The following is a 15,059-nucleotide window of genomic DNA, read 5'->3' as shown; positions in this document are numbered from 1 at the left end:
CTGGCACAGCCCGAAATTTATAGTTTCGCTAGAAACGGGTTCAAAAATTTGCGTTTGAAATGATCTCTTCGCTTTTACGAAAACATTCAATTTTTAAACTTTCCATACTCATCCAACCTATTTGAGCCTGTTATGTACATATTATGAACAAGTTGTATGAGTTTATATCTCTTTTCTACCATCTTTTGAAGCATGTTTTTATTGTGAATCGCAAAAACAAATCTACTTATATCTCTAGGTATTTTGTCAATTTTGAAACGATTTTTTGTGATCAAAATCTCAAAATGTAAAGTTTTGAGGTGTGCCGTTGTTGCGCGAAACTGACAATATCCTCTACTGACTGTAAGGACGTGGCCGGCGCCGTTATTGGTCTATAAAAAATCGGGTCATTGAATGATGCACAGTGAGGAGGAATGATGAATGATGAATCATTGTGCATCTTGAATGGCTCGGACCCATCACGGAGTAGCAACCATTGATATGTACAGTCAGAACTAAGCTAAGCTAAGAAAATAACGATATTTCAGGATAAAATTTGTTCATTTTGGTTCACGAGCTGCTTGTTGCTAAATTTGCTCTTATTTGATCGTCGTTAGACCGATTTCATTTCGGTTTGTTGCAAAAGCTCAAAAGCTAACTCTGAAATTAAAATCTTTGTGTAAAATCCTGCGAATTCATCAGTATTCCTTCAATAGGATGGAATGATCATTGTTGAAAATTACATTCCTTGAGCTTTTATCAAACTTTGCTAACATCTCCAAATTTAACGCCTCTGATCAATTTCATCCCATTCCACGGTACACGACAATGTTTTTGTTAGAGAAACCTTTTTGTTTCTTAAGAGTGCCTACTGTCGTTTGTTCTGAAGAGTTTTCGTTTTCAAAATTACATTTTTTTAGTGTAGGATCTTAAATCCAATTTTTCAAAAAATTTTGAATGGCAGGTCAGATTATATTCGGAAGTTATCAATTGACAACCTTTTTCTATCTCTTATCATTATTTAGATATATTGATTTATAAGAAAGAGGTTTAAATATTTCAAACCTTTTCACTTGTTAGTCCAGATAAATTTTCATTAAACAAGGTCGCAAAGTTGCTTGGTTCAATTAGGTCTACACACCCCTAAAGTTTCATTGAGCTCTGCGAGCCAAAGGAAAATTGTGCACAGCCGCTAAAAACCTGCTGAAAACAAGACCAATACTTAATTAGTTCATATCTCGGATGGTTACTTGACGAATTTTCAATTTTTGGGTACAAATGAACTCATAATGAATTCTAGTTTATTGGAAACATATAAACCTAGAAAAAAACAAGATGTCAGAAAAGGTTCTACGCGTTGCAAAAACGCACATTTTGACACACACTCCTAAAATCCGAAACATTTCCGGTGTCCGTTGGTCACGAAAAGTTCTCAACTAATACTAGTAAAATGAAATTTGTTTCGTCAAAATTGATTAATTTTTTGTTAAATTAAATTCTAAAATTCAAAAAAAAATCGTTATGTGGAGTAAAAAATACCGATATATCAATTTACCTAACAAAGGGATTACGTTGTAACGATGAATACCTAAAACAAAAAATCACATTATGGAGAATATAATAAAATTGTAAGAAATTGCAATAATATCCTAAAATCCGAAACATTTCCGGTGTCCGTTGGTCACGAAAAGTTTTCAACTAATACTAGTAAAATGAAATTTGTTTCGTCAAAATTGATTAATTTTTTGTTAAATTAAATTCTAAAATTTTAAAAAATACGTTATGTGGAGTAAAAAATACCGATATATCAATTTACGTAACAAAAGGGTTACGTTGTAACGATGAATACCTAAAACAAAAAAATCACGTTATGGAGAATATAATAAAATTATAAGGAATTGCAATAGAAAAGAAATAAGAGATAAATTTGTAAGTTTGTTTTATAATAGTGAAAATTGAAATAAACAAATAAAACGAGAAGAAAAATTATAACACAATCAAAAATACAAAAACGAGTGAAAATAAATAAATTAATTCAAAAAGGTATTATTCAAAAATAAAAATGTTAAATTGATAAATTATAATAATTTCATAAATTCATTTAAATAAAAAACTCATTTTGGCGTCATCCACAAATTACGTAAGGACTTTTTTCGAAATTTTAGACCCTCCCCCCTTCCCCCCATAATAGGGATTAGTAAGATTTTGAATTAGCCATAAATCTTATGTAAGATTTTCTTTTCCAGGAAAAATTTGTTCATGAAGAAGTGTGACTGAGATTTTTCTACATATGGCGTATTCGTGAAGGAAATATAAAACGATTTAACCAATTCAGGCAATATCATGTTAAAGTTAATGAAACTGACAATTAAGTTAACGAAGTAAAATACATAATCATTCAGCGTTCGTAAGAAATTGCGATAATTTTTTGATTAAAGGGAATTGTACCTAAACCTGAGAAAATGGGGGACAAAACTAAAAAACAACAAAATACAATATTATAAAATATGAAAAATGATAATAAAAATCACGTATAAGAAAAAATATTCAAACAGGAAAAAAAGGGAAAATATAATATATGAAAAATAATAATGAAAAAATAAATAAAACTTCGAAATCAAATGAATAATCAAAATAGTAGAAGAACGAAGCTAACAATACTGAAAATATAGAGAAGTTCTAGACAATTGAAATTACAACAAATGATAAAATGATACGAAACGAAAATATTGAAAAACGGAAGACATAAAATGGTTCTAGAAAATTTAAATTTTAATCAAGGGTCAAGATTCAGAAAGTTAAAAAAATCGGAATGTATTTCAAAAGAAAAATTTTATGAGGTCGTGTATGAGACACGACTAAAATTTGTACGTAGATTTTCGAAACAATATTTCAAACTTTTTTGGAGTTGATATCACTATTGATTAGAGAGTAGGATTCCGTGTAAGAATTTTAATTGATTACCTGAACCGTTATTTAGCCATTCGGTGGTTTTCTGTGAAGACCGGGACTAACCGAAAGGAAACGATAGATTACCGAATAATCAGTTCAATACGACTAAAAATAAGTCAGTTTTCGAGCATTTGAATGCCTTTGCAAAGATGATTTTCTGCTGATGCTCAAAGATGATTTAATCTGCAAAGATGTTTTTCTATGTGAAATTACGGCCACGAGTTACACGGTTAGTTAAGTTGCACTGACTAAGCATCATTGAATTATTTATTTCTGGTCGCATTGATTTCATTGATTTCAATTTTTTTTTATTTAATTCATAGGTTGCAAAGTGATTGTGGAATTCGTCAATTCTAAGGTAAAGTTGCAGCCATGGATTTCGAAATGGCGTTTGAAGTCGATTTTCAACCTTTGATCAATATATCGGTTCTAAAAATATTCGCAAAGGATAGTATTTTTTACTACGTTTTCAGCTCTAAATGGTCAAAATCGCGTTCAAAATAAGGCTCTATATTTTTTAATAGAACAATAGTTAGCATCATAAAATCACAATTTTTTGCAGTTTAGTTGAAAACTGAGTGAGCTCTCATTACTTGTAATCTTCGTGACGAACTCGTATTTTCGAAGTTCAATTTGCGCAGAGTTTTGCCCTAAAACGTAATTATACCTTAAAAAAAAAATAAATGATGAAATAATTACATACGGAAAATGAAAAACATTGAAGTAAAAAGCATCAACAGAAATATGAAATTCTATGAAAACCATCATGAATGACAGAAAAATTGTGCAAAAATAAAACTATAGCAAATTGAATGACTAAGGCAATAAATAGTAATGCTTTAATTTTTTCTTTTGTTATAATTAAAATTAATTATAATATACCTGATCATATGATTTCTTACATCTTGCATACTCATTAATCAATATTATATTTTCTCTGTCTATCGTTACAGAATACTCAGTCCGCGAAGGAAAGAATGCAAACGCGCGTCATAAAAGGGGCACCAAACTGATTAAAAGTTTTAGTTGGATTTCGATTTCTGATTATCGCATTATCGGATTATCAGTTTGAGGTCTGTAATCGCATTGCAGTTTGCATCAAAGTGCGATTATAATTATCAACTTTTTATCGCACCTAAAAGTCTGATCATTCGACGGATGCATTTAAATGCGCTGGTTTATTGCTATCTTGTTGCGTTATGTTCAATTTTTATGTTTTTTATTACTTATAACAATCTATTACTTTATTGATTAATGATATCTAAACTTATCATTCATCGTTACTATGTAAGTTGAAAAAATTGATCTTCAGAACTTAAAACGACTGTTCTGAGATACCAAAAAGACAGTGGTTTGCTCAGTTTTCCTTTTGGAAGAGTAAACACGGACACAACTTTCTTGTCTTTGGCCAGCGCGAAAGTTTCTTCCTTTGATTCCGTAAGCAGAGTGAAGCTAGCGCGAAGTGCTATAAAATTCTTAATGATGTTAGCTGAGTTTTTGTGTTAAATCCGGACACTTTTATTAGGTGAGCTTTATAAAAAAATTAAAGAATGCAGTAAAATTCGAGTCGCACGACTAGCAATAGATTCGCGCTAGTCAGGATAACCAAAATTGTACCATCCTAATCCGAGTGGAAATATTTATGTGTTGCAGCGTAAATTGTTGGTCCGAAAATTGGATGTGTATGTTGTGCGTGTGAAGGCCGCTCTGCCAGGCGCATAAAAAGAAGCAATCAATCTCGGTTGTTTATGTGTTTTTCGTTGGCTGCTGTCCACTGGCTGGCCGGCTTCTACCAGCAGCAGTATGGTGACTATCAAATGGGTTGAAGCAATTATTTTAGTGGAATAAATTTAAACTCGCATCTCGTTCGGGATAGTGGCGGTTCGTGTGGCTAGCGATTCGAGGTGTAAAATAATGCTGTTGTTATTGTTGTTCCTATCTGTGGTGGAAGATATTCAACAGTGTAACCTAGAACCGAGGAGATAATTTTGGTCGCAGTAGAAAAACACGCGATACAGAGCAAAACAATGTCCCGCAAGCCGTGCACCCCGGAATGTGGTCGAAGGTAAGTCATCGCTGTGATTGATGAATGTTTGTTTTTGTTTGTTGGTCATTTGGGGTCTTGTGTTTTCACGTTGCAACTTCATAACATTCTGTTTCAGCTTTTGATCATGAAATGAAGTATTTTGATATTTGACTTAAATCTCAAATTAACGGAGCATTAGAAATAATTTTGGGTTAATGAATCAAGAACCTATAGTGTCGAACGACGACGTGCGTGGAATCGAAATCACATACAATTAAGCATCGTTTGTCTATGTGTCACCCACGCACAGGTAGGTGGACAGGTGAAATGAGAGAAGAATTTCTGATTGACATACTGTAAATGCAAATCGAAACCTTTGTGCAAACCTGTACTTCTAGGGGAAATCACAACAATGGCGGTTCAATTGTGCTTATCGTTATCGTTTTGTTACTGTAAGTGTTATTTTATTCAACTTATTTTGATTTACGAGTCGGTTTGATTTATTATGTGCCAGTATTTCAAAAAGATTCTGATAACATTAGCAGATTACTAGCTTTCATAAATTTACGAAATTGCAGGAATTACCAGGATAGTGCACAGATTTGTGTTTCTGTGTTACTTCAAAAAAGAGCCCGGGATTATAAAATTCTATAGGAACACGAATGTGAACTTTTCATATAACGTGAACATTTCATATATTTTTTTTATATGAACCTTTGCCATGGAGGGAGACGGGGTTGTCTGAAATCCCCCAAAATATGTCTTTGAGGTATATGAATAGCCCTAATAGAATCTTGTTTGATTTTGAATCGTTAAAAAGCTGGGAGCAATTCTATAAAAAATGTCAAAATTTTGATATATATTTTAACTGACATTTTTGATCTAGCTGAGTACTTGCACAGGTGTTCTCATGGACTAGAGATGTCTTTTTTTTGCTAATGATGTTTTTATTGAATCACGAATATTTAGTGCTAAGGGTTTATCTTAAAATGGTATTGATGATTACAAATATTTTTAGAGCCAGACTAGTTTGTTTGACCGGTGTGACATCTTCGGCAATGTTGTAGATAGTAATTTTGTCTTTCTGATAATAATATACTTACACTGTGAAAAAAAATGTGCCAACAAAAAATAATTAAATTTTATTTTCTTAAAAACATTAGCACTTTAAGAAAATTAAATTTTGAATTTTTTTTTCACCACAAAAGATTAGCTAAACATTTGTGGTTGCCTGGTCATGAAGAAATAAGAAACAACAAGAGAGAAAAAATAAAAAATACGGTTTGTATAGTAGTAATATAATTATAAATTAATTCTAAAAAAACACTCTTTAGAAAACAGAATTATTTTTTTGGAAACTACACATTGTTAGCTAAGCAATGATAGCTAACTAAAATTTGGAGACATAAACATAGAAAAATTAAATTTCTCAAAATTTTTTTTTTCATATTTCTTTTTACAGTGTATATTTTTAAGGACAAAATTATTATCTACAACTCTACTGAAGTCACCTCCCGATCAAACAAACCGTGTTGGCTCTAAAAATATATATAGAAGGGCTGTTTTAAATAAAAGATGGCGTTAGTATGTGCAAAAATACGTGGGACACACACTGCTCTTTTTAATAATAATAACGTAACAATTGAATGTTTCCTTGCATGTTTATTTGCAAATTTCCGATTACGGAAAATAATTTTGGGTAAATAAAAATATTAAAAATTATGCCTCGATTTTACGCACATTTCAAAAACGACAATATCTGTATTCGGTCACTTTCACTTTGTTTGTTGATAGGACCGAATATTCGGTGCAACTCTTTCATGTTTGATGCTAAATGTTATAAGATTGTCTATTTCTTACATTCGGCTTTAACATGATTTTTTAATACCTTGCATAAGCAAAAACTTAAATTTAACTGTGAATAATATAAAATCTATTAACATTTTTTATTTCCAAAAATAGTTTCGGCCATCAGCATTGTAATATTAGGAATATTAAAGCGGTCTTAATTGTAAGCCTTGGGGAATACTCACAAAGTTGCTTTTATACAATTTTATTCATTCTTTTTTAATCTATTCGTTAACAGTCGAGAAAAATGACCTTTTTCAGTACCATTTTTTTGATGAAACACATCAAAATCTACATTTTTGAAACATTGATATGCGCGAAATCTTCAGTTTCATTGTTATGGAACTGGAGATTTTGCGCAGTCATTTTGACTCGAACTGTTTCATTAGCAGTTGATTCCTTTTGGCTACTGTTATCAAATCATGATACTGTCAAACAGATTTGATCACGGGATTTTTTTCTCGTCTGTTGTTCATCGTTTCATTTCGAATGAAACTGATGACTGTTTCGATTGACGGACGAGTGATGGAGAGAGAGACTTCTTTCAGTGTGTTGATTGAAATCAGCACCGCATCACGTCGTTTGATAGTTTCCTTGTACCGAACGGTAATGGCATTCAATAAATACGCCATGCAAGTTTCGATTAATATTTCGGAGATTTTTTGCTGTTGATCACCAGCGCCCCATAACCACTTCGGGCTGTGAAACTGGTGTAGGCGTCCTTCGTTTCATATCGCGTCAATTTTCTTCTCTTCCTCTACCTATATATGCGTAAAGTGCTGTATGGAAGCCCCCTGTCTCCGTCAGCGATCATTGTAATTTTCAATTTAGAATCGTCATGTGAAAGTGACGCTGATAATCTCCGCTGTAAATTGAAAACCATTGCTTTCATTCAAGCCCTTCAGTTATCAAAATCAAACCAAGAGTTTTCGAGTAGTTATGTGACTCACAAAGTGCTCGAAAATGATACAAATGCTTTTCAATTGAGAACGACGAGTTAAACCGTCACTATAATCTGATAATTGTCAATTGGAAATGACTTTGGGAGGCTCTGGATGAGACTCAAGCCTATGATACGAAACGCTTTGTGAAGGTTATTATAAAAAGTTTTTACATTACCTGTCTTCGTAGCAGTAAACGAAAAACGAACAAATTTGAGAAATTTGAGAAAATATGGATTTTAGAGTACAAGAAATGTTTTCATGATAATTTAACACTCCTCTTTTTTCTAAAAAGAAGGTAGGAGGGGTTTTCCCATATAAATATAACACATATTTCAACCCAATTTTTCGGAAATAGTTTAATATTATCAGGATGGTGCACAGAAACAAAAAAATCGTCTTCAGAAACCATTTTTAAATCCAAGGTGGCAACTTCTGGTTGCTGAAAAACAATCCAAAATAGACGAATGGTATCCAACATGGGTATTTCTGTAGCCAGAATGATGCGAAGAAGTCAGAAATTGATTCCAGATTTCATGTTTCTGGAGGCCAGAAATCGACTCCATACACTGGGGTCTTTTTTACAAGGTTGGTTGCACCGCGTAGAAAAATCCGCGTATAAATAACCGCGTGATTGTAGAAAATCGTGTAAAAAAACTCCATTCAATGATAAGATCCGATTAAAAATAATGCCACATGTTTAAGCTTTCGTTCCTTAATCCTTAATGACTCGTATCGTTATACAATTATTAATGTAGTTTTGTTCCTTCTTCCCGAATCCACGGAAATTGCCTATTTTTTGATAACAACAGCAAATATATTAAAATTATGCATGATTTGGATCAATAAAATAGAATATATCAGGCTGGCGTCGCTTCTCACGCGGGTTGTTTTTATGCGTTTTGTTAAACGCGATATTTTCAAAATAACGTGGATTATTTCTACTCGATTCGGAAGATTATTTGTACGCGGTATCAAATAAGTTTAGTATAAGTATATCTAATCTAATCTTTTGAATGCGGTACAACCAACCGCGTAAAAAGTGACCCCAGTGTGTTGTCATGAACCATACGATTGATTTTTACTTTATTGGATTTACTTATACTAAATATATTTAAAACCGCGTAAAAATAATCCGCGTTATTTAAAAAAAAACGTGTGTAAAAAATCGCGTTAAAAGAGTCGCGTTTAAAAAAACTGCATAAAAATAACCCGCGTAAAAAAAGACCCCAGTGTATGTCATTTTTAAATCCAAACTATTTCTAGTTCCAATCTTTGGAAGTATGTGGAATCCATTTAGTATTTATCAATCAGTTTAAAGTGAACAACTTTTTCTACAAGCATCGTAGAAGAGTTTCTCCTGTGAAAACAAACTACAAATATCGTGTACCTTATATTTTTTTATCTTTATTACCTTATATTTTTTTAAGGTAAACTGGATATTTCTTGAGAACAAGTATTGAAAAGTTGATTTTCCCCTGTACAATCCTTTGGAAAAATCAAAGAACGAGTTGCGTTATATCGATCGTATAATTCATCAAATCTATGTTTGTTGGTGCAGAACCACGAATAATTCACAAAAAACTTGTTCTCATAAAAAACTGAAATTTTTGAAACTTTATATTAAAACACAGGTAGGATTCGATTATTCGGAATTTTAGACTCGATTATCCGGAATATTTATTTTTTGCTGTTTGTTTTCAATATTCATTTTTTGTGATTCGCGATTATCCGAACGATTCGATTGAGAGAAATTTTTTTGATACTCCGGATAATCGAGCATTTCATTACTCAACAATTGCTCAGAGTTACTAATATGATACGATCTAACAAATCTGCAGGTCATTCAACTGAATCTGCTCTTCAGACATAGAAAAAGCATTCGAAAGTTTTTGGCATAAGTGTTTGATTGCGAAATTGTTATCTTTCAAATTTCCAATTTTTGTAATAAAAATTAAAAAAAAAATATCTAACTGATCGAACTCTAAAGGCTGTCTACTGGAATTCGAAATCTGATAGATTTTTTAGAGCAGGAATCATCAATTAGGTGGAGGTAGCGTTAAAACTCTCTGAAATAATATAAATTTGCTTTTAAGAGTAGGGTAAGGAACGGCTTAAGCAGTAGCGCCTATTTTAATCAGTCGAAGAAAACAGGCCTCAAACTCTTGCATTCTGATCAATATCGACAATTTTAATGATGGAAACGAAAACTTTGACTGTCTGGCTGTCTTACGAATATAATAAATACCGTTAATCACAAAGAAATCTGTGGACAAACATCATTCTAAACAAATCGACCTATATTGCAGCCATTCAGGAGCCACTTCGGGTGCTGAAACAAAAAACGCCTGCAAAACAGATGGAAACTGCTTAAAATAGGTTCGGGGTTATTGGAACGGTGTCCCTCGATTCAATTGAACTCGAACCTCAATTGATTTTGAAGTTTGTTAACTTAGTAAATATAAAAAACAAGTTCTGACAGAGAAAACGATAGAGAACAGATTGATAAACTACTGTTTGAATTTCACCCAACACATTCCGAGTATTTCGTCTGAATACACGGGCGGTTCCTAAAGCTACTTAGAATATGTTCCCTACCCTAGAATCTCATCGCTTTACGCTGTACCGATGTACCGGCCACAATAACCTTCTCTATTACAACTATTATAGGACCGTAAACCGGGGTGAAATTGTGGCAGGGGGGTGAGATTGTGCCAAACAAACCCATTGTTTGTCAGTTATCCCATGGCGATCACAAGACCAATGTTCCTCAATAAGTTTTCTCAAATACTTAAGTTATTGATTTATTGTCTGAAAGTTATATTTTTAAAAAATTTTCAAAACTCAAACTAGAACTGCCTGTCCTGTTGGTGTGCCAATCGATCGATTGTTATTATTTTCTGGAATGTGGACTCCAGACGAAACATACTGCAGGTGTTATTGTCTTGTTATTGTTCGTATGCGCAATTTAGAAAAGTACCGAAAGACTAGTCTTCTGACCCGGAAGAGATGGGTGACAAGTCACAGGTTGGATGGCTCAATCTCACAATCTGGCACAATCTCACCCCGGTTGACGGTGTTCAGACGCTTTTGCTCTAAAACTTGTGTATTGTTAAAATCTCACTATTTTCAATTTTCGGTGATATTTTTACTCATCAAATTGCAACGAAGAGTTAATCAATTGTATCCATTAAATCAGAGGTTCCAGATGTTGCTCCGTGGAACATTTTTTCAAACCAAAATACTTAGCGGTGCATCTGAATTCTTGAAACCCTGAAAAAAAAACTTGTACTTGAAATGTTCGTAATCCAATTTTTTTACGTCAAATACCTTAAACACATTGGAATTTGGTGTTACACATTTTTTTAAAAATCTCAGTCTCAGCTCGAAAGTGGCAGGAAATCGGATATTTTCGAAAAAATTTTTTTTTTTGCTAGATAACACCAGACTTTGACGTTTCATGCATTTTTAAGATATTCAGCATAAATTGATCTCGACAATTTTGTAAACCTGTGCATTAGGGTGTCCCAAAAAAATCGATGTTGAAAAAGTCAAGGTGCACAGCCCTAAATTAAAAGATAATGTTATTTATAGCATGTTTGTGGAACATTTCGGCTTTCTAAAAAATCGTTTTCAGGTTGCCCAAACGTGATTTATGAAAACATGACTTGTTTAAGCTACAAACTCACTCTTTTGCACTTTTTTCAATTCTGTTCGATTCCTAAATTTTACCATTTTTTTTTTATTTTTGTAGGGTTGTTTGTGAATATTTTGCATGGTTCAGTTCAGCATTGCAATCAGTTTTTTGACTCCCAGAGCCCATTAAATATCACAAAAAAGTATATTTTTTCTAATAATTTTTAGATAAAGCCCTTCAAAACACAAATAAAAAAAATTTGAAAAACACATATAAAAAGTGTTTTTATCAAGAACTGAAATTTTCATTGCAAAGCGGGATTTACGACGAAAATTTACATGAAAAAAGATACTTGATATCTTATCGGGGAACTGAGATATTGGCATTTTTATATGTGATGGAAAACTATGCATTTTAACAAATGTTAAATAACTGCTTTATTTTAGGAGTTAAAAAATAACAATGTTCAAAAAACAAATGCAGTTTTAGATGGCTGATAACTAAGTAGAAGGTTTAACCCTCTCCCGCTCACAAGGTTTATCATTAAAATTTATAGTTTCACGAGAAAATTCAAACTAAACACTTTATAGACTATCTAGAATTACTGTCAACTGTAGTATTTTGAAAAAAATGCCCAGTGATGCTCTGAGGCAGCATATAAAAGTTTATGTAACAATTGTAAGCATAACAAACTATTTTATGTCAAGATATGGTGATTATAATTCTTGGTGTTTTAGAGTCACCATGAGCGGGAAAGGGTTAAAAATTCGGAAAAATCTACGAAAAAAGTTAGAACGAAAATTGTGATTTTCAGTGCCTTCTAATAGAAAACCTAATGTTGCTCGTAATATGTAAGAGATAGAAACATGATGCCTTCGGTAAAGTTTCTTGTTTTCAGATAACCTAAAACTTTGTCAAAGACACGTCCATCTTATTCTGATTAAAAAGTAAATTTTTTATCTCACTCATTGGTGGATTAATCACTATTTAGGAAATTATACGCACAAACGGCAAAATAAAACACTGTGCAATGGAGATATTGAGCGTTAGTGGCATTTTTGAGAAAATGCATAGTTTTCCATCACATGTAAAAACGCCAATATCTCAGCCCCCCGATAAGATATTAAGGATTTTTTTCATGTAAATTTTCATCTTGAATCCCGCTTTGCAATAAATATTTCAGTTCTTGATCAAAAAAATTTTTTATATGTGTTTTGAAAGGTTTTATCTGAAAATTTTGAGAAAAATTAACTTTTTTGTTATGTTCAATGGGCTCTGTAAGTCAAATAGTTGAATGTAGTGCTGAACCAAACCATGCACAATATTCGAAAACTATCCCACAAAAATAAAAAAAATTTATGGAAAAACTCAGGAATCGAACAGATTTGAAAAAAAAAAGCAGAAAAGTCGTTTGTGACTTGAAAAACTCATTTTTTGATAAATCACGTTTGGGCAACCTGAAAACGATTTTTTAGAAAGTCGAAATGTTCTTCAAAAATGCTATAAATAACATTATCTTCCAATTTAGGGCTGAACACCTTGACTTTTTCAACATCGATTTTTTTTGGGACCTACTGTGCATTTTTGTCAACCTATGTCGAAAACAGTGAAACTTTGGCCGCACAAAAATTTGAAAATTTAATTAAGTCTTGCATTCAAGAAATCGTTCATGTCATGATTGATAATAAGGTGGTAGAATTGTTGGATTCGATTCCCGTGTCAAACAACATGATCTCTCGGCGTATTTTCGACATGGCTAAAGATGTCAAAAGCATTTTGATTTTTCGATTGACAATTTCAAAATTTTGCGATGTAGCAGTTGTGATGGTGTTTGTACACTATCATTTTTCCTAAAGATTCCAAGAAGATTGGTTTCTTTGCAAACCGCTGCCAATTTCAGTAACAGGGCTGATGTTTGGCTCATCAGGTTAGCTTATTTGGCTGATATTGTCCATAAAAAAACGATCCGAGCCTTTCAATGCAAGGCAAGATGATAACAATCTTAAATACGAACAGCAAAATCGTTAAAAAAATTTGAAATGCGCAGGATTTGTTGAAGAGTTTTGAACAATACTTCCGCAATGAGTTCCATAGAAAATCAAAGAAATGAATGGGTGAAGCAGCCTTTCTCGATATCAGCTTAGCCAAAATCATTGACGTCAAACGAATATGAATGCCTGATTGATTTGATATCAGATACGAACATGAAGGAGAAATTCGAATCCAAAAATAGTAGGAGGGTGGTATCCGTGATACGACCGCATAGTTGACGTAGGACTACAATAGTTTTATATTTCCCTTTGAGGCTCTGTTTGATTTGAGCTCGTTTTACTTCCAGCACGGTTCGATTTTGGCACAGATGTTCCAAAACGAGCGATTATGTCTAAACACATTTCTTAGTCTTCTTGATTTCAACAAGTTTAAGCTCAACAAGGTCCAAAAGAAAGGTATTTTGGTTCTTTATGTTGCCGAAGCGAATGACCGGAATTGGTAAAACGGTTCCTGGAACATGACCGGAACATGTGCCGGTTATATGTATAATGATCATGATCTAAGCAGTACTAAGCCTCTTATTACTCGGGTAGTAATATCAAGTATCTAGGTCATCAGCCTCAATTCATCAAGCGACACCTCAAACGACTTGGAACTAAAACTAGTTCATTGGTGGAAATATCTATGAAAAAACGTTATGAAAAGAGAACCGTTCATTTTTGGCAAATTTTGCCATGTCGTGTTTGGCAAAATCAAACGGCGTCTGTATTTTAATTATTTATTTGCAGCATTCTATTTTAGAAGAAAAAATATTCTCTTTAACATTGATGAATATCTTTCATTCTAATACAGTCAATTTTCTTCAATATGTGAAAAAGCAAGCTCTGACCTAAATTGAGTACGATTTAGTAGAAATTAAACAATATTTCTTTGTTATGGCTCACTCTCCAATCACCAAGCGGCAGAGATGTCACATAATAAAATTTTCCTGCAATTACAAGTTCGTGGAAAAAATAACGATAAAAAATTACAGTTTTTGAACAAAAATGTTATTCACAGAAAATTAAAAATGGACATGAGAAAAACAGAGTGTAGAGTTTAAAAATAAACAACGCATTTTATCTGTACAATGAACCTATTTTATATACCCTACTATCTGCCTCTACCGACAATTTCCATCCATTCCATTCCCATTTCCATCAAGACATCAGTTTTGATAAAATTCTGACAGCAGAACGTGAAACTGTCTGCTAGAGGAGGTGATTACGAACTATCCGAAAAAGCTTTACCTTCAAGACATCAATATAGTCTAGGCTCATAGAAGCAAATGTTAATTGACCTATTGGGACGAGGAGATTCTGTCAAATTTTTTTTTTGCCACTGCTATACGGGATATCACAGCAACCAGTTGGTGTCTATTCATGAAGTCTGTGCCAGGGGTGCTCGCATTTGATTGGTACATTGTTCGTGAAAATTCGACCTTGAAACTTTTATTCAATTTTCACTGTTAAACAATGAAATGATAATGATAACTGAGGAATCACAAAATTGTCCATCATTTTATCAATCCAACGACATATTGATTATTGTAATCCATCATGTGGTTACATCAGCATTAACGTTTGAAATCTTTCATTTCAACGTTACACCTTGGTTTTAGTTTCCGCAGAATGTATCTCGATAT

At 32.8% G+C, this 15,059-nt stretch overlaps 1 protein-coding gene across 11 annotated transcripts in view; it reads left to right on the top strand.

Moving 5' to 3' along the window:
- LOC129732265 (protein winged eye) overlaps positions 1 to 15,059 on the top strand; it is a 674,761-nt gene that overhangs the window by 88,700 nt on the left and 571,002 nt on the right. For 7 of the 11 annotated variants that reach the window (XM_055692972.1, XM_055692971.1, XM_055692981.1 and 4 more), the window contains exon 2: positions 3,885 to 4,996. In XM_055692972.1, the coding sequence (XP_055548947.1) occupies positions 4,959 to 4,996 (38 nt within the window). In that variant the 5' untranslated portion in view covers positions 3,885 to 4,958. The remainder of the gene's footprint in view (positions 1 to 3,884; positions 4,997 to 15,059) is intronic. The other 4 variants (XM_055692969.1, XM_055692970.1, XM_055692967.1 and 1 more) reach the window with 4 other exon arrangements.

The sequence above is a fragment of the Wyeomyia smithii genome, chromosome 3, assembly GCF_029784165.1.
Source record: "Wyeomyia smithii strain HCP4-BCI-WySm-NY-G18 chromosome 3, ASM2978416v1, whole genome shotgun sequence".
Taxonomy (NCBI): domain Eukaryota; kingdom Metazoa; phylum Arthropoda; class Insecta; order Diptera; family Culicidae; genus Wyeomyia; species Wyeomyia smithii.
The sequence above is the reverse complement of the archived record's forward strand: the minus strand, read 5'-3'. Positions and strand labels throughout refer to the sequence as shown.